This window comes from Meles meles, chromosome 4 (assembly GCF_922984935.1).
Source record: "Meles meles chromosome 4, mMelMel3.1 paternal haplotype, whole genome shotgun sequence".
NCBI classification, from domain to species: Eukaryota; Metazoa; Chordata; class Mammalia; order Carnivora; family Mustelidae; genus Meles; species Meles meles.
This window is the reverse complement of record NC_060069.1, coordinates 102,652,512-102,680,236: the sequence shown is the minus strand read 5'-3', so window position 1 is coordinate 102,680,236 and position 27,725 is coordinate 102,652,512. Positions and strand designations below refer to the sequence as shown.

The window sequence follows — 27,725 nt, the reverse complement described above, 5'->3', positions numbered from 1 at the left end:
AATTGAAATTTAATTCACATGAGCAAATTATGAAAATGAACTAAATAATATTTAGTATATAAGTATATATAATCAATACTCTAACAATTCCTGAGCTCATTAATATGTATAGGTGTGTAGATGCGTGTGTGTGTGTGTACACATTTATCCTATAGAGTAAATCTGAACTAATCCAAAATAGAGGTTAAAATAACCTAAGTTTTTATAAAACATCTTTTAAATGTACATTGTTACTACATTCAAGTTCAAATTAATATAACCCAAGATATAAATGTATTAAGTAAATGAGATTAATCTATAAAAAATGTAGATTGCAAAAGAAATATAATACATAGTGAAACTTAAGTAGATGGATTCATATTTTCTAAGAACTCACTGGTGAACACAAAAGCCAAGGATCATTGGAGAAATCTTTATTTTTGGAGCCCTTCTTTAAAAAATAAATTCTGAAAAAAAAATAAATAAATAAATAAATAAATAAATAAATAAAAAATAAATTCTGATTTTAGGGGATTACCCTTATTTGTAAGTGAATATTTTTAGGGAAAGAAATTATGTAGAATTTTTAACAAGAGTATCTATAATTGTAAAAAAGAGAAAATCTTAATGCAATTTGAATTGTGAAGTATATACAAATTACAACTAACTATATGTAACTATACCTAGCTCATTGCCTAAGAGTTAAATTGAAAAAGAGAATATTTCAGAGCTTTTGATCTGTTCAAGAAAACTGAATTTTATCAATTTAATAAAGACATAAACACCTAAAATTGAATCTTATATAAAGAGCAAATGAATGTGTGATCCAAAGATCTTGTTGAAGCTATTCAGTCCTCATGGCAACTATCTGAGGCCTCCTTACAAATAAGAGTGGGAACCACAGGCTCTTTATCTTCATAGAGCCTGGTATGGGGCAGGAGGCTTCACCTACCCACCTTTTCCCTTTGCTCAAACTGCTATTTTCTCCTTTCCTTCCTTCTCTCCTTTCTCTGTTCCCAGGTACCACTGTAACACTTCGGAGGGTTTAAAGCTATGTCTATAGCCATGACAGTAGAAGTAGGCTACCATCTCTTCACTGAAATGGATGGCAGCTGGGAATCAGACATGTGATCATTTATCTGATATCATCATCCCTAATTTCGGGGTCGGGGGGAGACTCCCTTTTACTTGCTGCTGCTCTCCAATGCAGAATGGGTAAGATTGTTAGTTCCCAAACTCTCCCCTTTCAAATCACAACCTGCTTCTTCTCACAGGTCATCTCTATTTCCCAGACTGCCCAGTGCAGTGTCTTGAGCCTCAGACATTCAGTAAATGTCCGTTGAATGAATTAGTTAATTAATGTATAACTAGAGTCCAATCCTTCTCTTTTAACCCCAGAAGACAGTGGCAGCCACTAACCAGAGCTTTGAAGATGTTAAATTGTGTTCTGCTATAGCTTCAACTTCTTTCTGTTTTATCCCATCCTCTCCTCTGGCTTGCACCTTCTTAACTTCCTATCAGAGACCCAGGGCCTTCATTGTTTGTTCATGGGCATCTAGAACCCTCACTTTAAAATTACTTTTAAGGGACTCCTGGGTGGTTCAGTCAGTTAAGCGGCTGCCTTCGGCTCAGGTCATCATCCCAGGGTCCTAGGAAAGGGACTGAGTCCTGCATCAGGCTCCTTGCTCAGCAGGGAGATTGCTTCTCCCTCTCCCTACTGCTCCCCTGGCTTGTGCTTGCTCTCTTTGACAAATAAATAAATACAATCTTTAAAAAAATAAAATAAAATTGCATTTAATTACATCTTATATAAATTATGCTATGGTTTAGGTGATATTTAATAAATGACATATTTCTTGATTGATTTATAAAACACAAACTTTAAAATTGAAGTAGACTCAATACAATGACTAAAGTACAAAAGAGTATGTAAGGGATACATGACAGCTGACTTCTTGGAGCTTTTCATTCTTGGAGAGTAAAACTGTCTAATGCAGGATAGTCCAGAGGGTCAGCTTTTGACTCAAGGTCTGGAACAGCTAATAATGTAACCTTTCCAAAAATGGGACATGTTACTTTGTGACTTCCCTGGTGTTGAAAGTGGTCACAAAAAGTCTATAGCTTATAGAGCCACTCATCCATCATGAATAGAAGGAATTCACACCTCAAGTCAAACGTCAAGGTCACTCTGACTCTTATTATTTGGAATCTAGGCATATCTCTTTAATACAGAGATCCCTGTATCCTGGAGCAGCAAGTCCCCAGTATTGGGGGCTGGGAGAGAACAAGACCATCAAAAGTACCTGGGAAGGGATGCCTGGGTGGCTCAGTTGGTTAATCCACTGCCTTTGGCTCAGGTCATGATCCCAGAGTCCTGAGATCGAGTCCCATGTGGAGCTCTTTGCTGGGCCAGGAGCCTGCTTTTCCCTCTGCCTGCTCTGCCTGCCTCTCCCCCTGCTTATGCTCAGTCTCTCTCTCTCTCTGACAAATAAATAAAACCTCAAAACAAAAAAATGTGCCTGGGAAGGTTTTTCAGACTACAAGTGCCCAAGTCCCTCTCCCCACAGATATAATGAGTAGGTCCAGGAAAGGTATCAGACCATGTGTATTTCAGGAAAAGCTTCCAGGTGACACTGATAAACCACCTCATTTGAAACAAATAGGCTAAAAGAAAGGCAACAGCATAACTTTTATCAGCAACTTGTCCAAAGACCACATATGCTATAAAGTCCTCAGGAGAGAAAACTCCCAAGTTATAAGATTCAGGGTGAATTAGTTTTAGTTACACCCGGTATTGAAATAGAAAGTGATAATAACATGTTCTATCTTTATGTAAAAAGCAAAATTGAGTTAGGAAGTACATAGCCCTCCTCTTCAAGCACACCTTGTATAAGAGGCCAGTCAGTGGTCTAGGCCATGTGGTCCTCACCAACACCCATCTAAGGGTAAGCATGCTAAACTGTCAGCAAGAGCATGAACGGAAATCTTCTCCCAACTCCCCCTGACAAACCTAATGTTGTACGGTGATAGCAACCTTACATCCTCTTGTTGATTATCCCCACCTTTAAATTTTTTCATGGACTCTTATTCTGCAGACCAATTAAAACTTCTTCCTCAGGGCTGTCTTCTCTGATATTCATATGATAAATAGTGTGTCAGTACCCCTGCCTGCCAATGGCATCAGTGTTTTAAGAAATCAATGAGTTTAACTTGCTAGGCATTGAGAAAGGGATGCCAGGCTGGTAGAGGTGGGAAACCAGGATAAGAGGCCTTCTGGTCTCCTGCACATCATGTCTCATGAAAGAACAAGCAGAAAAGCATCATTTCTCTTTATGGTTATTTGGCATCAACAAAAGCTTGATTAAATTAAGATCATGTATTTCTATCTCAACTTCGCTACAGACCAAGCTTCTTAGAATCACCTAAGACAGGGATTGGCAAACTTTTTCTGGAAAGGGTCAGAGAGTAAACATTCTAGGCGTTTTGAGCCAGGTGGCCTCTGTTATAACTAATTAATTCTGCCCTTGTAGTGCGATGGCAGCCACAGATAAAATGTAAATGAATGAGAATTTCTGTGTTCCAATAAAACTTTATTCACGAAAACAGACCAGAGGCCAGATTTGGTCCGTGGGCTAGTTTGCCAACCCCTGACCTAAGAAGCTGAAATCCAAAAACTATACACATATAACTGGAGTGGATACACAAGTGTGAGAAGATCCAGTGGTATGTTTGAATCCGGAGTCACAAAAGGCATCGGAACAAGTTCCATATAGTCATAGAAGAAGTTCTCTGAGATTTTCTTCTTAACTTCTTCCTCCACCTCTTCTGAGGCTGGAGCAAGGGCTTCCACATACTGAGAGTCTAAAAAATTAAAAGATTTTAACTAAGAAGAGCGTCTGGTGAATCCTAAAATTGCATTTCACAAAGACAGGCAGCAGGTACCTAGCCCGTAATACTCCAGTAGTAAGTACTACCAGTGGCCGGAATGTGGGATGCCACCCACCAATGAACATGGGAGGAAGAGCCAACGTGCCTGTGTGCATCAGGGTGAACGCAGAGCTCTGGTCATGGTTTCTGTAGTCTCAAAGAGCAACTCCTAATCAGTTCCAAATCAGAGTGAGAATTCACTAATCTGGGGTAGAACAGTCCTTAGTCCATCCTAGTTCCCAGAAAACCAAGTATGAGAGTTTGGTATGTGATCCTCAGAAATGTAATATACAGCTCCAAAGCAGTATTCCATGCTGTTCCTTTTATCACCTGACACACCCCGCAAGTTTTTATTTCTATGAATTTGTAACTGTTCGGTTTGGGCAATTTGTCTTTAAAACAGTTACTATTACTGCAAGAAAACTAACAATACTTACTTACCTCCAATGTTATCCACATAGTCATAGTGAAATGAACTTGAACTTCCTTCCAAACGTTCCGTATCATAATCATCATCCTCTAAATATGATTCTCCCCCTTCAACAAATGTTTCATCTGTGGCATCCTCTCTCACAGCAACTATTAAAAGTAATTTGTTTTAATAATTCCTACATTTTGAATTAAACATTTCCTTATTTCCAAAGTAGCTAATATTTTTTTATCACAACAGAAGTAAATTTTAAAAAAACTATGGTAAGATATCTAGAAAACCTACAAATATTTGGAAATCAAAGAACATTTGAAAATAATGTATGGGTCAAGGAGAAATCAACAAGGAAACTTAAAAATATTTCAAACTAACTGATAATTAAAATATAACATGTCAAAATTTGTGGGATGCAACTAAGGCAATGCTTAGAGGGAAATTTCTAGTTTTGTACACTTAGAAGAAGAAAAGTCAAAACTCAAACACCTAAAGCTCTACCTCAAGAATCTAGAAAAAGCAAAAAGAAAATAAAAAGAAATAACAGAAATAACAAAAATGAAAGCAAGGATCAATTAAATAAAAGGCAAATAAACAATAGAGAAAATGAGCAAAGCCAAAATCCTATTCTTTGACAAGATTGGCCAAATGCAGAAACTCCTAGCTAGACCAATCAAGAACAAAGAGAGAGACAATACAAATCTCCAACATCAGGAATGAAAATACATCCTAGAGTTATTCCAACAAATTTCATAATTTAAAATAAATGTACAAATTCTATGAAATATACAAAGTTACAAAACTTACAAAAGAAGAAATAAACAACTTTCTGTTTATTAAAGAAATTGAATTCATTAGAAATTTTCCATCTGTTTGTATTTTCTTCAATTTCTTTCATCAGTGTTCTATAGTTTTCAGAGTACAGGTATTTCACCTTCTTAGTTAAGTTTATTCCTAGGTATTTTATTCTTCTTGGTGTAATTGTAAATGGGATTATTTTCCTAATTTCATTTTCTGCTACTTTGTTAACAGTGTAGAGAAAAACAACTGATTTCTGGGTATTAATTGTGCATCCTGCAACTTTACTGAATTCATTTTTTATTTCTAATATTTTTTTGTGGAGTCCTTAGGGTTTTCTATGTATAGTATCATGTTACCTGTGAATAGTGACAGTTTGATTTCTTTCTTAACAATATGGATGCCTTTTATTTCTTTTTCTTGTCTGATTGCTGTGGCTAGGACTTCCAGTGCTATGCTGAACAAAAATGGCAAGAGTGGACATCCTCATCCTGTTCCTGATCTTAGAGGAAAAGCTCTGGTTTTCTGTTTTTAAGTCATGTGTTTTTCATATATGGCCCATATTATGTCGAGGTATGTTCTCTCTAAACACACTGTGTTGAGAGTTTTTATTGTAAATGGATGTTGGATTTTAGATGTCAAATTCTTTTTCTGCATCTATTAACATATTCTTATGATTTTTATCCTTTGTTTTGTTAAATCAATCAAATCACATGATTGATTTGCAAATAGTGAACCATCCTCGTATCCTGAGAATAAATCCCACTTGATCATGGTGAATGATTCTTTCACTATTACTGACTGTTTTTTGCAAACATGTTGTTGAGGATTTTTGCATTTATGTTCATCAGGGATATTGGCCTGTAGTTTTCTTTTTTCGTAGCACCTGTCTGGTTTTGGTATCAGGATATTTCTGTTCTATTTGCAGTATATTCTTCCACATGTTATCCAATTTAATCCTCAAACAACTCACAATTATCATCTTAATGGGTGAGTAAATTGAGGCTCAAAGAGGTGAAATAATCTACCCCTAAGTGGTAGACCCAGACCTCAAACCTAGAGCCCAGTTCTTTCTACTATACTGTATTAGAAAAGTTCATTAAAGACTGCAGACTTCACAAGAGAGAGCAAGACCAGATTTGCAAAGAGGTCATTATCAACATAGAGATGACAGTAATGTCTGTGGACCAGGAACTGGAGATTAAATGGTTAAAACACAGTCTCTACTCTTAACAAACTTAGAATTTAGTAACAGAGTTAAACAAGTAAACCATCTCTGCTGCACAAACTTAAATGCTCTTTATTTTTTTAAATATTTTATTTATTTATTTGACAGAGAGAGATCACAAGTAGGCAGAGAGGCAGGCAGAGAGAGAGAGAGGAGGAAGCAGGCTCCCTGCTGAGCAGAGAGCCCGTTGTGGGGCTTGATCCCAGGACCCTGGGATCATGACCTGAGCCGAAGGCAGAGGCTTTTACCCACTGAGCCACCCAGGTGCCCCTTAAATGCTCTTTAAAAGTGATTTTTCCGGGGCGCCTGGGTGGCTCAGTGGGTTAAAGCCTCTGCCTTTCGCTCAGGTCATGATCCCAGGGTCCTGGGATCGAGCCCCACATCGGGCTCTCTGCTTGGCAGGGAGCCTGCTTCCTCCTCTCTCTCTGCCTGCCTCTCTCCTTACTTGTGATCTCTGTCAAATAAATAAATAAAATCTTTTAAAAAAAAGTGATTTTTCCTAAATTTAATAATAAAAATCTAAGTATATATTATAATCTTTACTTACATCTTGACACAGACTTCAAGGAGCTCAGAGACCGCTTCCCATCACTCTTTGATTTATCGAATCTCCTCCCATCAGTATCCTGATCCCCTGGTTCCTTCATTTCCTCTGTAAGCACAAAATTGAGATGAGAAAGGGAACAGCTGTGAAAAAAAATCATTTACAGATATCTTTCCCCTAACATATTCTACAAGCACCAAACACCATGTGTGTTGATAATTGTATGTTTGCATAGTACCCAAGTGACTTCACTGGCAGGAGGTATAGCCACCAGCAGAGACCTCTGCAGAATGGCAGAACATAGTCAGACAGTCTCTTTTTCTTTTCTTTTTTTTTTTTTTTACAGTCTCTTTTTCTAAGCCAACTTACTGTGATGCCCTCTGATTTTCCAAAAGTCTGCAGTGAAATGCCATTCCAGGCCATCTTTTCTCAAATATTCCATCATTAAAGTTAATCCCCTCCCATCCTTACTTTGGTTCATCCCCTCCATTTCCTCTTCTCATCACTCCATCATTTAACTCCTCTGGTGTTACTAATTAATTTCAATTTTTAAATATTTGTTCAGGGTACCTGCTATGTTATCAAGTCTTATGGTAGACACTAAATTACAGTACTGAACTAGAAACGTGATTCCTAACTTTGTGGAGTTTGTTCAGAAAGATAGATATTAAATGATCAATTAAAATATAATAAGTGCTACAAAAAGGAAAGAATAGGGTCCTGTGGGCATGTCTAGCAAGATGACTAACCCATATCCTCAAGTTCAGGAAGAAGTGTTGGAGACAAGGGTGATGAGTAGAGGTTGGCCAGGCCTAGAACGGACAGAATGTATTAGGCAGAGGGAACTTGAGATAGAGTGCTGTGCCTGTGAAAGGCTGAAAGCAGTCTGTTGTGAGTGTGCAAGTGAAACAGGCAGTGAAGAGGAGGCCGGTAGCAGATGATAGAACCATCTCTAAGCTTTTGCTAGGGATTTTACAACTTATTTCTATGGCAACTGAAAGCCACTGAAAGGTTTTAAGAAGGGAAGTGACACAGCAGATTTTCCCTGTCCTCCCTCTATTGCAGCTCTTTGTCTTTGAAAGCACCTGCTATATCCTCCTTATAAGTCTTGGCTTCTCCACCAATCGCACTACTGGGTATTTACCCTAAAGATACAAATGTAGTGATCCAAAGGGGCCTGTACACCAGAATATTTATAGCAGCAAAGTCCACAATAGCCAAACTATGGAAAGAACCTACATGCCCATCAATAGATGAATGGATCAAGAAGAGGTGGTATATATATACAACGGAATACTATGCAGCCTTGAAAAGAAATCTTGCCATTTGCAAATGACATAGATGGAACTAGAGGGTATTATGCTGAGTGAAGTAAGTCAATCAGAGAAAGACAATTATCATATGATCTCTCTATTATGAGGAATTTGAGAGGCATGGCAGGGGTTTGTGGGGGGAAGGGAAGGAAAAAATGAAACAAGATGGGATCGGGATGGAAACAAACCATAAGAGACTCATAATCTCATGAAACAAACTGAGGGTTGCTGGGGGTGGGGAGGGATAGGGCGGTGGGGTTATGGACATTGGGGAAGGTATGTGCTATGATAAGTGCTGAATTGTGTAAGACTGATGGTTCACAAACCTGTACCCCTGGGGCAAATAATACATTATATGTTAATAAAAATAATTTTTAAAAAACAGGAGAGTTTGAGATGTTATAATATAGTAACTATTATTCCCAACAAATACACACCAGTTACTCACACAATTAAAAAAAAAAAAAGCCTTGGCTTCTCTATGCTAAACACAGCATATCCTCCACCTCCTTCTACTGCAGGACTGGCAAGCAGAACAGAACGGCAGTTCTATTTGACTCAGATCTGTGGTTCGATTCAGGTTTGAATCTCAGTTTTGCCACATAAGCTTTCCATGAATTCAGTTGTAAACAGGAGTGAAGTAAAAACAACTTACAAGACTGCTATGAGAATTAATTGAACTAGTGCATTATTTTCCTTTCCTGGTGTGTGAAGAAAGGCTAGTATGCCAAAAGCAGATGGGACACACACAACATGGTTGGTGGAGAGGGCAGTGTGAACACCACCTCCTTTCATCTGTATCTTGATGGTCATTCCATCTGCTTTCTTACAGTGACATCATGATGATACCCTGCCTTGATCTGGGGGACAATAGTGCAGGGTCCAAATGTTTTTCTTAAAAGCTATTATCAGGAAACATAGGTCCTAAAATGACACTTATGTTACTAAATTTTATTTAGCACTTTGGGGCCATTTTTCTGGGTTACCAAAATTATGTTTTACCATTTAAAAAGTGTGTGTGTGTGTGTGTGTGTGTGTGTTTCCTTAATGTTCTCCCTTTCTTCTTTCTTCCTTGCTCTCTTCCTTCCTTCCTTCCTTCCTCTCACCTGATTGTAAAATATATGCCCACTAGGATTGGGAAGTGTGTAGGAATCAAATGATAGAAAAATCTTAAGTAGCAAGATCCTTTAAAATCCAAATTCTATCATCCAGGACATCTCCTTTTCCTTCCAGTTTGGATATACAGACTTGCTTTCTACATTTATACAAGTCAAGGATTTGAAAATAATTAAATAATTGTAACAATGAAATAATTTTTAAAGATCAATATCGCAAGCTAATATCAGTTACTGCAGCGTGGTTGCACACTATCCCACCCTGTGGGTAACGGTCTTTAGGGAGCTACAAACATACCTAAATGCCATATTTTCCCTCCCTTTAAAGGTTCTTTATAATGTCCATTTACCAACTCAATTCTTAGAAACTACTGAGCCCACTTATATCAAATGGTATTACACTAGGCATTGCCGAGGACACAAAAAAGAGCAACCGTGAGCCCTTGACCTTAAATACTTTACAATCTAGGAAGAAGAATTTGACAATTCTCTTGGAATATAGTCTCAGAATAAGCTTTTCTAAACCACTGATCCAGATATGGGGCTGACCAGAACAAGGATGGTCTGAAAGTCCTCACTTGAGAGCAACTATAGCTAAGGGTTTCCTTGATAAAAATCAATACGTAAACTATCGGAAAGATATCGCAGGCCCTAAATAAGTGGAGCAGAGCAGGCTCTGGGTTTGCCAACCAAAGTAAATGGATATCCTGTGGCTGTTGATCAGTTAAGAACTGAGAGATAACTGTTCGTCTGCAAATTTCAGTAACTCCGCAGTCTATAAACAGGTATTGCTTTATTTTCTATTGCAGGCATACAAATTTCACAACCTAAGATAACACCCATTTCTTCTCTCACACTTTTTTGGGTCAGAAATCCAGGCACATTCCATGGGTTCTCTTGAGTTTCACAAGGTCAAAACAACGTGTTGGCAGAGTACTTTCATTTCTGCCGGCTCTGGAGAAAAATCTATTTCTAGGCTTCTTTAGATTATTGGCAGAATTCAGTTCCATGTGGTTGTAGGACCAAAGTCCCTGTTTTCTTGTTGACTGTAGGCCAGGAGTTGTTCTGTTTCCAGAGGCTGCGTGGCTCATGGCCCCCTTCAAAGGCAGCAGTGGTAGGTCAAGTACCTCTCAATGGTTTGAATCTCATAGTTTTCTTTTCTGCTTCCTACCACTAAAAAATTTCATGAGATCATTTTCTATCCTTTACTCTTCTCTTTTCCAAATACATTTATTTTTAGCATACTGTAACTGAACATTAACAGGATATATATATTCTAATAAAGAACTTGTAAGACCTAATAAATCTACTTATAAGTTTATTATAAAGTGAATAAGAAACAATTACAGTAGACAATTATGGTAACAAATATGGTAACCATTATGGTAATGCCAGTCTGTAAACAAAGGGTTTAAGCCACAACCAAAGGTAAACTGATGTCAAGACAAAATATACTCTTTATCCCACACTATTATAAACAACATAGTCCTCAAGTGGCTAATATGACCATGCAACAAATTTTAATATCACAAACACAGTTACTATCAGGTTGTGTGCAGTATGGAAGAAAATACTGGAACCCAAGGAATTTTCCCAGTGTTTTGAACTAGCACTACTGTGCAAAAAATATTGAGATCTTTTCTCAGCTCTTCTGGCTCAGAAAAGGAGGGCTGAATAACCTCTGAAAGGTAATTGATCAGGTAAGGTAGGAGGGGCTCCTGATCCAGAGATTGGCAGTGTAATTGGTGAGATGGAATAAGGTGATTTTTACTCATTTGGTTGGTTGCTAGGTTGGGGTTGTTTAGAATCAAGGAACTGGGAGGTTGTACTGTAAACTGCCAAGGCTTTGGAGCCAGAATGGCTTGGGTTCACATCCTAGTTTGGCCAAGGAGAGAGGTTAACTTGGGCAAGGGCCAAGTGGTTAGTATCCCTTAACTCTTAGTCACTTTATATGTAAAATGAGGGTGATAAATAAGGTTGTCCCATGGAGTCATTGTAAGTATTAAATGAGATCTTTTATACCCATACTTCTCAACACCGGCTGCACTTTCGAATCACCTGGATGACTTTCATAGCATACCATTCTCAGGCTCTCACTCTCTAGGTAATTCTTTTGTGCAACCAAAGATAAGAAGCTGGGCTCAAGGACCAGGGGTTTACATAAAAAACACAGGAGGTACTCAAAAACAGCTGTTATTCTTACCATAATTACTACAAATTCTCTCCAGCACAGCCAGAGCTCAATAAATGTGACCATGTAATCTTCAGACAGTTGAAAGAGGTCTTATCTAGTCCAACCTCCCACCCAGTGAGAGTCACGCATCTATAACATTAAGCTCAGCACTGTTAGAAAAGCAGTCTAGAGTGTTGGTCAGGCTGAGAACTGGCTAAAGTCAGCCTGACTGTGCTTACAGCCCGGCTCTCCTTCTTACACCTCTTGTGAGGTGTTAAACAGGTGTTTAGCCTCTCTGTGCCTTGGTTTTCTCATCTGTAAAGAACCTACTTCATAAGTACCTACTTCATAAAGCTGTTCTGAGATCTCACTGAGTTAATACAGTAGAGCTTTAAGAGCAGTGCCTGGCACGTAGAAAGTCAGTATATAAAATGGTTGAAGGGATAAATTTATTCATTCTTGAGTAAATGAGCAAATGAAGGAACACTTCAAGAGATGATCAGTCGGCTTTGATTCAAGCATTTCAGGTTAGTGAGTAAGCACATTATGTTACTGCTCAGCTCTAGTTCTTAGTTATTTTATACTAAGCTGAAATCTACCTCCCTGCAACTTAGATCCATTTGGCCTTTGTTCTTCTGGGGACATATACAAGTTTTCCTGTACTATAACCATTCAAGTAATTGTAGCTACTTTACTTTTTTCCCCTAGATCCTCTCTTTTCCAGCTATAGCATCCCAATTCTTTCAATTACTCCTCACCAACCTGGTTTCAACTCTTTTCAGCATCCTGATAGCTCAAGAAGTTTCACTCCCAATGCATTGAATATCCCTCCCAATTTTGTATCTTCTTTGAGGGATCCAGAAATTCTCCAAAAGAGATGAACTATTACTCTACTTGTTGGGAACACTGTATTCCTTTAAGGCAGCCTAATATTACATTATCTTCTGGGGGTGGGGTGGTAGGCTCATCATATGCTGACTCATCATAATCAGTTTGTAACCAGCCAGAATGACTACAGCACACTTTGTGTGTTCTCATGTCCCATCTCATACAACTGAACAAGCTAGGTTTGGGAAACTATTTGTGAACTCTCTTAAATGTCCTTTTATTAGATTGAGCTCCACTGATCCACCCTATGGCTAATTCCGTTAACCAACTCACTGAGTAGACTATCAACTTTTGAGTCAACCCTGAGGAAGTATAAAGGAAAAAAAAAATCATAGTACATAGTGGTGCAAAGGCATGTGTTGCTAGAAGGAGGTTGGCTGGAAACCAGACAGAATGGTCCTGAAAGCAACATTAGTTAGATTCATTCCCCAGATTCCAGGGTCCTCAGTCTCACAAACTCAGAAACTCCATCTCCGCAGTGTGCCAGAGCTGACCATGTTAAGACTCAGAGATTGTCACATAAAACAGATGCTCAGTTTTCACTTAACAATGTGAAACGCCACTGTGCGAAGAATACTACTATTCTATGTATTTTGAATGTTTACCATGTGTCAAACACAGTTCTAAGGATTCTGCATATACTGTTTCCCATGTTTCTCCAAAACAACTCAATGAGTTACATGCAATTTCCAGATGAGAACGCAGTGCAGTTACTCTGAACCCTTCCCTCTCGCACACCCATGCAGTTGGTTTCTATGTCCCGTTGCCAAGTGAACAGTCATTGAGCCTTTTGAATTCATCCTCTCCCTTCTACTCCCAGTGTCACCACCTTCATCTGGTTATGTCATCTCACCTGGACCATTATCACAGCCTCACACCTTGTCTCTCCCTTCTCTAGTCTATTTCTACCCTGCCTCTTGTAGTTCCAAAACACAGCTTTTAGGGTGCTACTTTTCCTGTTTGAAACCTATAACGGCTCCTCATGCCACAGAATAAGATCTCTGGTTCCTTGGCATGGCACAGAGGTCCCTCATCTCCAGGCACTTTCCCCCTTCCTTGTCTCTCCTTAGTCCCTTCTCTTCCTCCAAAGTCCTAGCAGCCGCGTGGGACAACTCACCATGGGCTGGACACACGGAGTATGGGTATGCTACCATATCTGCTTGTATGCAACAAGTATTTATTCTGCACCAACTTTACCGGCAATATCCTATTTAATTAGTAACAAGAACGCCATGAAGTAAGCATTATCATCTTTCTTTTTAGATATTAGGAAACTGAAGTGCAGAGGAGTCAACTTGACAAGTGTCACACAGCTAAGTGTGGGGCCATCTGGTTGGCTTGACCCCAGAACCCAGGCACTTTTCCCACCAGACTCCCTGCTTCTGGCTTAGACCCGTCTAACTGGCACTCCTGGGGTCTGCTGTCTTCCGCTCCAGTCGGATTATGAGCTCCTGGCAGGCAGGAACCGTGTCCACTTTGTAACCACGACGTCTAGCTCTATGCCCGCCAATGCCGGTCACTTCAGCGCTTGTTAAACCGACTCGTACCAAGGATGAAGGACTACGTCTCAGCGAGCCTGGAGAACGCTGGTTCAGCCTGAGAAGTCCAAGTGGGGCTCACTGCTCCTTGACTCGCCAACAGATCTGAGGGGGAAGTTGTGGGAACTGCCCTGCTGCGGGCCTCCAAACTTACCCGAAGCACCCACCGCGACCGCGCGTTCCTAGTCCCGGCGCCCGCCCCAGGTCTCCGTTTACGGCGGTCACCAGGCAACGCCGCCCCGCCTCCCGGTGGGCGGAAGCGGATGGGTGGTGAGGCGCATGCGCCGCCCAAAGGCGGCTGCGCGCGGAGTGGGGAAATGCCCTGCAGAGGCCCTGGGACCCTTGATCTCCTTGGGCTTTGGTTCCGGCTGTTTCCAGGCACGTGACTCGGGTTCGAGCGAATAGAAAAGCGCAAAATTCTATTAGGTTATTATCCCATTTTAGTTTTATATCCAGTTTATACTATTATAATTATCCCAAGAATGTTATATCAATAAATGAAATGACTGTTGAATACTTAGATACCTGCCTGGCAATAAAAAAATGGCCCCTAGGGGCCCTGACTGCGCACTACCACAGCAAAGATACATCCTGAGGCTTTTTTATTGAGCTGTTTATTTGCCGCTGTTATCTCCGTTGGCTTTTACACGGAAATGATTTTTATGTTGCGGGATCCTTGGTCTCATGTTGCAGGGTGCACAAAGTAGAGGCCTACCCAGAATTTCTAGGTTTCGCAGTTTGCTCCTTAGCAGCTCTGTGGTGCAGTAGTCACTGCTACCTGGTACACCTGAAACTAATAACTATCCTGTATGTTAACTAACTGGACTTTAAATAAAAACTTAAAAAACACTGAGTGTTCTGGAAAACAGCATGGAGGTTCCTCAAAATGTTGAAAATAGGACTACCCTATGACCCAGCAATCGCACTACTGGGTATTTACCCTAAAGATACAAACGTAGTGATCCGAAGGGGCACGTGCACCCGAATGTTTATAGCAGCAATGTCCACAATAGCCAGACTATGGAAAGAACCTAGATGTCCATCAACAGATGAATGGATAAAGAAGATGTATATATACACAATGGAATACTATGCAGCCATCAAAAGAAATGAAATCTTGCCATTTGCGATGACATGGATGGAACTAGAGGGTATCATGCTTAGTGAAATAAGTCAATTGGAGAAAGACAACTATCATATGATCTCCCTGATATGAGGAAGTGGAGATGCAACATGGGGGGTTTGGGGGGTAGGAAAAGAATAAATGAAACAAGATGGGGTCGAGAGGGAGACAAACCATAAGTGACTCTTAATCTCACAAACAAACTGAGGGTTGCTGGGAAGAGGGGGGTTGGGAGAGGGGGAGTGGGGTTATGGACATTGGGGAAGGTATGTGCTATGGTGAGTTCTGTGAAGTGTGTAAACCTGGCGATTCACAGACCTGTACCCCTGGGGATAAAAATACATTATATCTTTATTTAAAAATTAAAAATTAAAAAAAAAACAAAAAACCAAAAAAACACTGAGTGTTGTAACAAGTGACAAAGCACTTTGTATCCAGAATGCATAGTGGATTCTTACAACTGAATAAGGAAAAGAAAAAAAAAACTTAGAACCTAATTTTTCAAATGGGCAAAGGGTTTTATCTACTTCACCTTATCAGAGGTCTGAGTGGCTAGCAAACACAGTAATCCTCTGGGAAGTGCACACCACAATGCACATATACCACACCCGCCACAATGGGTAAAGTTTTTAAAACTGCCAGAACCCAATGTGGAAGATATGCAGCAACTGGAACTCTCAGAGACTGCTGGTTGGAATCTAATGGAACAATGACTTTGGGAAACCATTTGGCAGTTTCTTTAAAAGTTAAACTTATACCAGGCCATTCCTTGTCCAAGGTATTTATCCAAGAAAAACAAAAACTTCTGTCCATACAAAGCCTTGTCCATGAATGTTGACAGCAGCTATGCTCTATAGCCAGAAACTGGAAAGAAACCCAACGGTCATTGACAGATAAATGAATAAATACCCATACAATGGGATACTACTCAGAAGTAAAAAAGGAAGAAACTGACACACACAACATGAATGAATCTCAGTTATAGTGAGTGAAAGAGCCAGACACAAAATAGTACAATTGTATGATTCCTTTTACATAAAGGTAAACAAATCTATGATGACAAAAAGCACATCAGTTTTTGCCCAGGGCTAGAGTAAAGGGAAGGATGCACTGAAGGGACAGGAGGAATCTTTTGGAGATGACCAAAATGTGTCTTGTGGTGGTAGTTTCAGCTACCACAAGTCAATTAATTATTCTTTTTAAGTTTAGATACAGTTAATTATATATACATTATTTCTCAATAAAGTTGATTTTTAAAAGGCTGTATTCTATTTTGTGTTTATTAGTTTCCATGTTACACAATTTTCCAAAAACTTTATTCCATGCATTTGTTGATAGTACTGAAATGTTTTTAGTCAAGTATTCTTGACTTTTAAAGTCTCATGATTTAAAAGATTATCTTTACTGTTAATTATCAAATAGTATATCCAGGGTCTCTGAAAAGTCAGAAAACATTGGATAAACTTATTTTTAAACAGCATATTAGTTACATTTTCAAACAATATTCTCAACATGTTTTCTTTCAACCTCCAAACAGCTTCAGGTGAAATATCTCTAAATTTAAAGCATTGAGTCCAATGTTAATTTGAGAAACCCACAAAGAATTTACTACATAGTATCTTTAAAAATCTGGAAACACAAGGAAATAGTGTATTTATTTGTGCACCAAAAAACTGGCAGTCATCATTACGGAATGCTTATTATGAGTCAGGTCCTGTCCTTAACATATTTAGATATACTCACCTCTCTTACTCTCTTACTCCTCACAACCCTATAAGATATATCATGTCTGACTCTCAAAGGGAAAAATGAGATAATGTACTCAGGGACACAGCCCAAGTGACAGAGTTGGCATTTGCACCCAAGCTTTGTGATGGCATTACTTGCATTCTTAGCCACTGTGCTGGATCAACTATTTCTTGTAAGTTAGGAGGAGTCAAATAATTATATTTTAAAAAGAGGGGTGCCGGGACACCTGGGTGGCCAAATGGATTAAGCCTCTGCCTTCAGCTCGGGTCATGATCTCAGGGTCCTGGGATGGAGCCCTGCAGTGGACTCTCTGCTCAGCAGGGAGCCTGCTTCCCCCTCTCTCTGTCTCTGCCTGTCTCTCTTCCTACTTGTGATCTCTCTGTTAAATAAAGAAAATCTTTAAAAAAAAAAAAAAAAAGGCGGGGGGGAGTGCCTGGTGACACAGTTAAGCATCTGACTCATGATTTTGGCTCAAGTCATGATCTCAGGGTCATGGGATTGAGCCCTGCATTGGGCTATGTGCTGAACATGGAGCCTGATTAAGATTCTCTCTCTCCCTCTCCCTTGGGACCCTCTCCCCTGATTATGTGTTCACTATCTTAAAAAAAAAAAAAAAGAGCGCCAAGTCAGGACTTTACCTCATACACCCTGACATTAGACAACGTACTTACTTCATCTCCAGGGCTCAATTTCCTCATTTGTAAAGGGAGGTGGGTGGCATTCAAATGTGTGTAACTCAGTTTTACTGGAGATTTTAATGAGATAACCACAGTTATGGCTCAATAAAGATAGCTATAATTATTATTATTGTTATGATTTTGTACTCGCATACCATAGTCACTGTAAGATGGCAGCATAGTGTAGACTTTGTACAAAGACCTCCTATGTCCCATCCCAAGGCTCCCACGCCTAAGTTGTGTGACTTTGAGAGGGTACTTACCCTCCTAGTACTTTAGTTTCTTTATCTGCAAAAGAAGGTAACAGTATCTACCTCGTAAAGGTACCTTAAAATCATGAAAAGTGGCTAAAACAGAGCCTGGCACTTACGAAACAGTAAATTATTATTAAATTCTGCTAACTTAAAATTATCTCACTATTCAGCATAGGAATGTTTGTATCATTAACTGTGGATTTGATTATCTACTTTCTCTCCCAAGCTATCATATGGAAAACTGCAAATCTTATTAAAGTTTAGCAAGTGATATAGCAGCTTTCTGGGGCATTTTTTTTTAAAGATTTTATTTATTTATTTGACAGACAGAGATCACAAGTAGGCAGAGAGGCAGGCAGAGAGAGAGAGGAGGAAGCAGGCTGTCCGCAGAGCAGAGAGCCCGATGCGGGGCTCGATCCGAGAACCCTGGGATCATGACCTGAGCCGAAGGCAGAGGCTTTAAACCCACTGAGCCACCCAGGCGCCCCTGGGGCATTTTTTTTTTTTTTTAAGATTTTATTTATTTGAGAGAGAAGTGTGCGTACAAGCAGGGTAGGGCAGAGGGACAGGGAGAAGCAGGCTCCTGCTGAGCACGGAGCCTGGGTCTTTACCTCAGGACCACAGGATCATGACTTGAGCCAAAGGCAGAATGGACAGAGTTACCCAGGCACCCCTAGGGCATTTTGGAGAAGTCCTATGTTAGCCAGAAACTTGAGTCCTAACACAAGAAATAGAAGTGATCTGAGTTTGGACTAGAAAAGTGAATACAAATGTAGTACATCATCAAATATAGCAGAGTTCACCCCTCTGCTATGCTAAGATCAATGGTTCCCAAACTGAAGCATGTATCAGAATCACATGAGGGCTTATTAAAACAGACATTTTCTGATCAATGGGTCTAGGGCATGGCCCATGAATTTTCACTTCTAACAAGTACCCCGGTGATCCTGACAATGCTGGTCAGGGCCATACTTTGAAACCCACTGGTGCAGCCAGCTCTGAAAGCTGATAGAGGGCCCAAAGTAGTGTTACTAAAAACCAAATATGCACCAATTTATGATTTGGGGGTAATAAATATCTTCATAATGTTTCCCAAGCTTGGCTATACACTGGAATTATCTGAGGTTGTTTCTTAAAATGTTGTTTCTGGGGGCACCTGGGTGGCTCAGTGGGTTAAAGCCTCTGCCTTCGGCTCGGGTCATGATCGCAGGGTCCTGGGACCGAGCCCCACATCGGGCTTTCTGCTCAGCAGAGAGCCTGCTTCCTCCTCTCTCTCTGTCTCTGCCTGCCTCTCTGCCTACTTGTGATCTCTGTCTGTCAAGTAAATAAAATCTTTAAAAAAAAAAACAAAAACAAAACAAAACAAAAAACATTGTTTCTGTCCTACTCCCAGGTCTAAGTTAACTAATCTGGAGTGAGACTTGGCCATTGGGAATTTTAGAAGGTCCCTATATGACCCTAATGGCAACCAAAGCTGAGAAGCACTGCTTTAGAAAGCCTAAGAGAGCAAGCTCTTTTCCCTGTTATCTATTATTCTTGGGAATATTTTTTAACCTACTTTTGAAGTTTATCAATTAAAACAATTATTAGCAGGATGGATACTTAAATGTCAGTTCCACAGATAGCCAATGAACACTAGTTCTCAACTTTGGCTACATATTAAATCACTTTAAGGAGCTTTTTTTTTTTTTTTTTAAGATTTTATTTATTCATTTGACAGAGAGAGATACACCCAGAGAGAGAGAATGAGCAGAGGGCGAAAGCAGGCTCCTCACTGAGCCAGGAGCCTGACATGGGGCTTGATCCCAGCACTCTGGGATCATGACCTGAGCTGAAGGCAGACGTTCAATCATCTGAACCACCCAGGTGCCCCAAGGAGCTTTTTAAAAAATGTCATGTAAGGGATATCTAAGCGGCTTATCTGGGTAAGCGTCTGGCTTCAGCTCAGGTAATGATCCCAGGGTCCTGGGACTGAGTCCTGCGTCCAGCTCCCTGCTCACTGGGGAGCCTGCTTCTCCCCCGCGTGCCGCTTTCCCTGCTTGTGCTCTCACACATGTGCTCTCAGATGGACAGATAGACAGACAGATAAATGTCATGCCAACGGCTCACTTCCCAGGTAGCTCATTTGGTCTTTTTTCTGTGCTCCCAAAGTTGAGATCCATGGCTTTTGAAGTTTAAAGGAATAAAAGGGGAAAAAGTAAACAGCCAACCAGTTGAGGAACATTAAGAGAAATTAAGTCCAAAGAATACATTCACATGAAAAAAAAAAAAAAAAAGAATACATTCACATGAAATCTTGCCATTTGCAACGATGTGGATAGAACTAGAGAACAATGTGCTAAGAGAAGTCAGTTGGTCAGAGAAAGACAAATACCTTATGATCTCGCTTATATGTGTAATTTAAGAAACAAATGAGCAAAGGGAAAAAAGAAAAAGAGACAGAGAGAGACCATTAACTATAGTGAACAAACTGATGGTTACCAGCAGCGAGGTGGGTAGGGGGAACGGGTGAAATGGGTGATGGGGATTGAGGAGGGCACTTGTGATGAGCACCAGGTGATGTATGGAAGTGCTGAATCACTATATTGTACACCTGAAACTAATATTACATTGCATGTTAACTAACTGGAATTTAAATAAAAACTTCAAAAATTTAAAAAAAAAAAATGCATTCACAGACCAAGAAGAAAACTTGACATTTCAATATTAGGAATGGTATTAAAATGGCTTTATATTCCAGGCAGGGATAGTATTTATTAAACACCAAGTTTTTAAAAAGTACATTACAGATGGAAGAACCTGCAATAATGCAAATGAATACAGATGACTTCATGTAAATAAAATCAATGATACCAGGGAAGAATTGTATTTTTGCCACCACAATGAAGAGGCCCAAATGAAAGTTGCATTTGACATGAATACGAGTAACTCAGGAGGGACAGTGTTGTCTGAGAAAGTTCCCCAAGTAGTTTCAATGTGTTTCCCCTGCCCTACTCCCACTATACCAGGTTGAGAATTCCCATCCCACAGTGAAAGGACAGAGATAATTTTAAAAGGAAGTTTAAAATAAAAGCCAGTGTCTGAGAGCCAAACAGGTGCTTTGGAGAAAACAATCTTGAATGTGTTGTAGATTCAGGGCTGGGAAAGTTGATAGCAAACTTTTGTAGTCACTTCTGTTTCAAATACTAAATATACCAATAAATCAATGTCACTGCATTTAGACACAAGTTCTATGGTCATTATTTATTTGATGTACATTACAATTATTGATGACATTTTCACATTTAAAGCCTATCTAAGAATTTTATAATATATACATCCACTCTTAGCTGCATAAACAAATGTAAATAGATGCCCCCACACCTACTTTTTAAAGCTATACATTCCACTTGATGGAAAAAGCCATGGACAACAGTAACTTCCTACCCAAAAGGAAATCAAAGGAAGGGCTAAATTTTTCTGAAAGCCAGACCTTAATCACCCAGAGCCATTTTAGTATAAGTTATATACAAAGCAACTTAGTTCTTCAGGAAAAAATAAAAGAAATATATCACTTAAGATATACTAGACAAAAAAACCTGAATAAAGATGATAAAGGTAAAAATGTATTACTCAGCAAAACCTTACAATACTTATGAAATTATTAGAATATAAAACTTCAATTTCCCTATAATCAAAATTTAATTCACAGAAGGTTGTACATTGGCTAGTTGTTGGAAATCTATTTGAAAAGATCCAAGATTTAAATAATTGCTTTATTCTTTGTTCCATAAGTACTAAGTTACAAGATCTTTGTAGGTTTTACCTAAAAGGACAAGAAAACCTGAAAGCAGAAGCAGGGAAAGGGGAGTGGAAGCTCAAGAATATACTGCTGAAAACAAATTCTATACAACAAATTTCACTTAGGACACGTGGGTAGAAAGAGCAAACCAGCCTTCTTCATTCTGTTTTTCCATCTGTTGAATAAAGATGCAAGATGTATTTAGAAAGTAATCAGAAACATGAGCCCAGTCAAGGTTTATAATTATTTAGACCAAGTACATAGAATCAAAGTTATCCTATGTCATCACAGGATACTAAAAATTAAACTACTCTGGCAATTTTTATTTTCTAACAGAGCCACTCCCAAATAACTGATTCCCCTGGTCAACAGATCCCGATTGATTGAGGAAACCTAAATTTTAAATAAAAGATGAATCCAGTATTTTATACAAACTATAGGTACAAATTTTTAAAATAGCAAAGTTATTTGATCTTAGTAAATTAAATTTGTTACTAAATTCCAGAGACTAAGGGCAAATTATATAAAACAGTCTACTTTAAAACTTTTTTAGGGGCGCCTGGATGGCTCAGTTGGTTAAGTGTCCGAGTCTTGACTTCGGCTCGGGTCATGATCTCAGGGTTGTGGGATGGAGCCCCATGCTGGGCTCCACACTCAGCAGGGAATCTGCCTGAGGTTCCCTCTCCTCTCCCTTTGCCTCCACCTCTCTTATGTGTGCGCACAGACATGTGCTCTCTCTCTCTTAAATAAATAAGTAAATCTTTATTTAAACTTTTCTAGAACATAAGAAACAGCAAAGAACAAATCTTGCAGTGCTAGACAACTGGGATATTTGAGAATAACAATCTGGGCTATAAATACTCAATATTTACTGAAGCACTCACTACTTAATCCAATCTATAGCAAATGAACACATGAAGAATATGTATGACACTGATTAACTGCAACTTCTTTAACCAGTGGCACCCTCAAATACAGCACACTAGGGTAAAGTGACAAGAAAAGTGGCCCCAGGGCCCAGAATATCCCAATCCCACACAGGCAAAGCAAGCACCAAGGGACTTCAAGGCACGCTGTGTGTCCTGTCGCATTACTGGAATGTTTTGCCTGAAACCAGTGATTTCCAGTCTATGTTGAAATCCTATTGAATTTTACCTTATTCCTTAGCTACCCTGAGAACACAAAAGAAACTATATGGCTTAATGGTTTTTTTCTAGTGAAGGTGAATTAAGAATTCTTTTCTTCTGAGAATTTTATGTCACTTATGTTTCAAACACTAAATATACCAATAAATCAATGTTACTGCATTTAGACACAAGCTCTATGATCATTATTTGATGTACATTACAATTATTGATGACATTTTCACATTTAAAGCCTATCTAAGAATTTTATAATATATACATCCACTCTTAGCTGCATAAACAAATGTAAATAGATGCCCCCACACCTACTTTTTAAAGCTATACATTCCACTTGATGGAAAAAGCCATGGACAACAGTAACTTCCTACCCAAAAAGAAATCAAAGGAAGGGCTAAATTTTTCTGAAAGCCAGACCTTAATCACCCAGAGCCATTTTATTATAAGTTATATACAAAGTTATATTTAACTTATATACATATATAACTTATATATATACAAAGTTATATATGTTATATTTATATATATAAGTTATATTTAACTTATATACATATATAACTTAGATATAACTTTAAGTTATATAACAAGACTAAGAATGAAAATCACTAAATCAGCCACCTTCCCTGACCCCTACACAAATTTCACAATTACATTTTATCACATACCTTTGTTCTTGGATTAACAGGTGTGAATCGCCCACTTCCTGTGGTGGCATTTAATGGAGAACAAGAATTACTAGTAGCCCCTGAAGATCTATTTATGAGAAATAAAAGAGAGTGAGAGTGTGATCTATCATCATTAACCTTCAAAAATTATATAAGACTGACAAATCTCAGTACTGGCAATGGCTGAGTTAAGTCTAAATGAGGTAATTATTTGTAACATATTTTTACCACCCTAAGTTGTTTGTTTGTTTGCTTTTAATTAATAGACTTCCATTTTTAGGGCAGTTTTAGGTTTACAAAAGGACCAAATGTAAAGTACAGAGAGCTCCAATATGGCTCTCATCTCCCCAGTTTCCCCTATTATTAACACTTTGCATCGGTTACTACATTTATCACAACTGATGAGATAATATTGATACATTATTAAATCCATAGCTTTCATCAGGGCTCACCCTTTTGTTACATATTCTATGGGTTTTGATGAGTATATAATGACAATTTCCACCATCAAGTATCATGCTGTAACATTTTGAGTATTAAAGGGGAAAGATGCATGTGCAAGGGCAGGGGTAAGGCTGGAAGAGTAAGGAGCCCTGGAACAGCAGCTCAGTGTCGCGGTACGCACAGAGAGTGGAGACAGAAGAGCCAGGTCCACCCTCAGTGCCACCTTTTACCAACCATGTGACCCATCTAAGCAAACCACTCAAGTAGCTCAATGAGCTTCAGTTTATTATAAAGGAGAAAAATGCTACTGGTCACTTTACCCACCCTGTCTGTCATAGGTTATCTCCTAATTTTATAACCTATAAAGTGCTCTATATACATGCTATTATCCTATTTTTGTTCTCAACAGCCAACCCACACTGTTCTACTTAAGGCCTATTCCTCACTCCTCTTCTTTTTCCCCAGAAATTCTTCTCTCCAATTGCTTTATTTTCTCTACACGAGTGAGTCCGTCTGAACCTAAGTTAGATACTATGCACTTTCTTTTTTCACAAACAGAATGAAACACCACATTTTTTATTTTTTAAAGTAACTGTTCACATTGTAACCCTACCTTCTGGTATTTATCCCATTGGTAGGAGAGACAGTATTGCATTTTGAGCTTTCTGGGGCTTCAGCTCCTGGAATAGATACTTCAATTGTCCTCTTTTCTCCTTCTAAAATATAAAAATAAATATTAGTTTCATTATCTTTCATTAAAATAAAATAAAAATTTAACTTGATTTCTATCTTACTGCAAATTTCACATTACAAATTTGGAGGTTCTTTCTACATTTTCATTATGGCCCACAGACACCCTTGAAGGATTTTTTGTTTGTTTGTTTCTCAAAATGAACTGTGAGACAAGAAACTTTAGTTACTAGTGTCAATTCAGTAGCATGCCAGTTCATAGAAAGCCAGAATCTTCAGACAAGTGGTATCATGTCAGATCTGGAAGTGAAAAACAGAAATTAAGAGCTAGCCCTAAAAATCTTAAGATTTTTGTCACAAAGAACTTATCTAAAATTTTCAAAAAAATTAAAAAGAAAAAGGAAAATTTCTGAAGTCATTCAATAAAACTTTAAATCCTCTAAATCTATTACATTATTAGATTCCTGAAGGCATTAGCTTAGGAGGGGAAAGTTGGCTGAAGAGCTCATATAGCCAATGGCAAGTATAATTGTATTCATTTTCAATATTTCACAAGTAGATTATCACTTAACAAATATTTACTATCTACTAATGAAAGACTTTATGTCTATCCTGGGCAGTTTCACAGAGGCTCCTAGGAATCAGTACTTAAGAGCTTTATTGGGTAATGAAATCATATTTAATTGTACAACATATTCCTCCACTACCCTAGAAAACAAAAGAGGTTTTGCATGGCATATGATTATTTATATCTTTATCATCACAGTGCACAAAGGTACCCATGAAACCAAGAATTTTACTTTTAAAAAGGAATATCTTGGAGAAGTCATCAAAAGAGAGTATTTTGGAGCTATAACCACTGGAATGAAAAGAACTCCATTTAGGGGCGCCTGGGTGGCTCAGTGGGTTAAGCCTCTGTCTTTGGCTCAGGTCATGATCTCAGGATCCTGGGATCAAGCCCCGAATCGTGCTCTCTGCTCAGTGGGGAGCCTGCTTCCCTCTCTCTCTGCCTACCTCTCTGCCTACTTGTAATCTCTCTCTCTGTCAAATAAATAAATAAAATCTCTCTGTCAAATAAATAAATAAATAAAATCTTAAAAAAAAAAGAATGCAGTTTGCAAATTTACCAATTTGTTTTAGAACTTGAGACAAATCACTTCTTTTCCCTCAGTTTACTTATATATCAAAAAGCTATTAAAACCAGCCCTGTCTACTCTCAGGGTGTGTTGAGAACTAATTAAGATAATAGAAACAAAGTACTTTTAAACTTAAAGAACAACTGAAATAGAAGCTGGCTAATGTAATTACAAAATTATTCTTAAGAGTAATTTGGCTTATTCTTCTTCATTGCACTTAGCGCTAAAGACATTATCTCATAATGCTGGACAGCGATTTGTCCTGTTTGAAGCAGTTTTCCAAGGGCCCAGAGCAGGGTGGCAGGTAGTAGATGTTCAAACATATCGAGTGATTTAATCAGAAGTTGCCTCTACACTTTTTGACTATGAAGAACAACTATGAAGAAGCTAGAATAAGCAGAGAAAAGACCCTGGGGAAATGCATTATCTGACATTTTCCAGTAATTTTCAAGAGTCTGCTTTCTAGGTCTGGAGTTTCAAAAAAGAAATGATTTGTAACTGAGAGAAAAAGTCTTATAAGGGAGGTGGGTGGGAGGATGGGTGAAACATGTGAAGGTGATTAAGAGCACACTAAGTAATCACTGAGTAATGTACAGAACTGTTGGATCATTGAATCTATCGTACACCTGAAACTAATATAACACTGTATGTTAACTATACTGGAATAAAAAAAAAATTTAAAGTCTTATTGGCAGATACCTTAAAGATAGCCTACTTCAACCAGCCTCAGGACAGACGAATCCCTCTAAAACACCAATTCTTGAATACCTCAGAGAACATATTACTTAGGATATAATTATTTTCTATCCCTCACAATTAGAACCTTCTTTTATATGGGGCCAAAATTAGTCTCTTTAGCCTTCATACAGCTCTATCCCTTGAGGGTCTTAGTAATTCAATTTTTGCCAAAGAACTTAAGATCTACTTCATTTCATCCATACTCTTTTGTTTGTAAATATTATGACAACTAATTTTTTTCAGTCACTAGCCTATTATTCAGAAGCCCCTCTGGTTTATCACACTCCTAAATAAAATAACAGAATGGGAAGTTTAATTTACAAATAAAAATGTTTTAATTGGTTTTAATAAAATAACTTGTAATTTGTTGCTGATGAAATTCTAAATTATCATTTTGATACTAATGTTTTATACTTAGCCACTGCATAGGTCCTAAGTGAATCATACACTATAATGAATCCCATTTACACATCAGGCAACTTAAGAACTTAGGCACAAAAGATTAACTGCAGGCACCATGGTACAGCTTTCTATCAGGAGAGTGGCCTTCTAGTCTTATTTCTGTTGCTTATTCTGAGACTTAGGTCTGTTTCTTTCAATGTGAAATTGAAGACATTGAAATATATGCTTTGAGATTTCTTTCAGCTCAATATATACTTGCAAAATCAAGAAAGTAAAAACTCTGTGTCTGGCTTTTAAATCATGAATTTGTGACGAACCAGTCCATGCTCTGAGAGGTGATGGAATGGGTGATACTGGTGGAGAGGAAAGATTCAGACCAATAAGTTTCTGCTGCTCTAGTAACTGCAAGAGTTTTCCACGAGCCTCCATACTCTGCCGATTCAATTCTGCAATCCGCTCCTCCATGCTACTTGATGTTAGAGGCTGTGTTGCTGGAAAGGTCTTAAAAAAAAAAAAAAGGCATAAATTCCACATTAAAAACAATCCAAACAATTTTAACTTTTTGTAAAAGTTAAAAGTTTTTGAGCTCTTCCGCTAAGAGCCAGCTAGTTAGTATTCACAGCCCTTACTATATGTAAACGCAAATAGTAGGCTAAGATTAAAGTCATTTAATTGAAAAATTGGGCTAAAGAAAAAGGATACCAATCCTTCTGATACTGGCACCACATAATCCCTCTAGTCCCACTGTCCATAGAGAATGTCTGTGGGACAAAGCTTCCCTGCATCTCTTCGTGTTTGTTGAGGTACACAAAAGATCCCATGAGCAAAGAGAGTACTGCTAGTGACCTGACTTCTAAGTAACAGGTCTATTAATGATAGATCTGTGGTATGAATCTCAGTTTAGAAAAGAGGATCTGTTATCCTCAAGAGATGCTTCTATCATCCTAATCGTCATACATGTACCGTGAGTTATTTGGCAAAGATTTCTAGGAATCTT

At 38.5% G+C, this 27,725-nt stretch overlaps 2 protein-coding genes across 3 annotated transcripts in view; both read right to left on the bottom strand.

Annotated features, from left to right (window-relative positions):
* CFAP44 (cilia and flagella associated protein 44) overlaps positions 1-14,143 on the bottom strand; it is a 147,997-nt gene extending 133,854 nt beyond the window's left edge. The window contains exons 1-4 of the mRNA XM_046001509.1: positions 14,082-14,143; positions 6,904-7,008; positions 4,348-4,485; positions 3,681-3,840 (exon numbers count right to left, since the gene is read on the bottom strand). Coding sequence (XP_045857465.1) covers positions 3,681-3,840; positions 4,348-4,485; positions 6,904-7,003 — 398 coding nt within the window. The 5' untranslated portion in view covers positions 7,004-7,008; positions 14,082-14,143. The remainder of the gene's footprint in view (positions 1-3,680; positions 3,841-4,347; positions 4,486-6,903; positions 7,009-14,081) is intronic.
* Positions 14,144-20,493: 6,350 nt separating this feature from the next.
* The window catches only part of SPICE1 (spindle and centriole associated protein 1), a 58,778-nt gene continuing 51,546 nt past the window's right edge, over positions 20,494-27,725 (bottom strand). For both annotated transcript variants that reach the window (XM_046003795.1, XM_046003797.1), the window contains exons 15-18: positions 27,046-27,229; positions 24,376-24,478; positions 23,319-23,406; positions 20,494-21,686 (exon numbers count right to left, since the gene is read on the bottom strand). In XM_046003795.1, the coding sequence (XP_045859751.1) occupies positions 21,633-21,686; positions 23,319-23,406; positions 24,376-24,478; positions 27,046-27,229 (429 nt within the window). In that variant the 3' untranslated portion in view covers positions 20,494-21,632. The remainder of the gene's footprint in view (positions 21,687-23,318; positions 23,407-24,375; positions 24,479-27,045; positions 27,230-27,725) is intronic.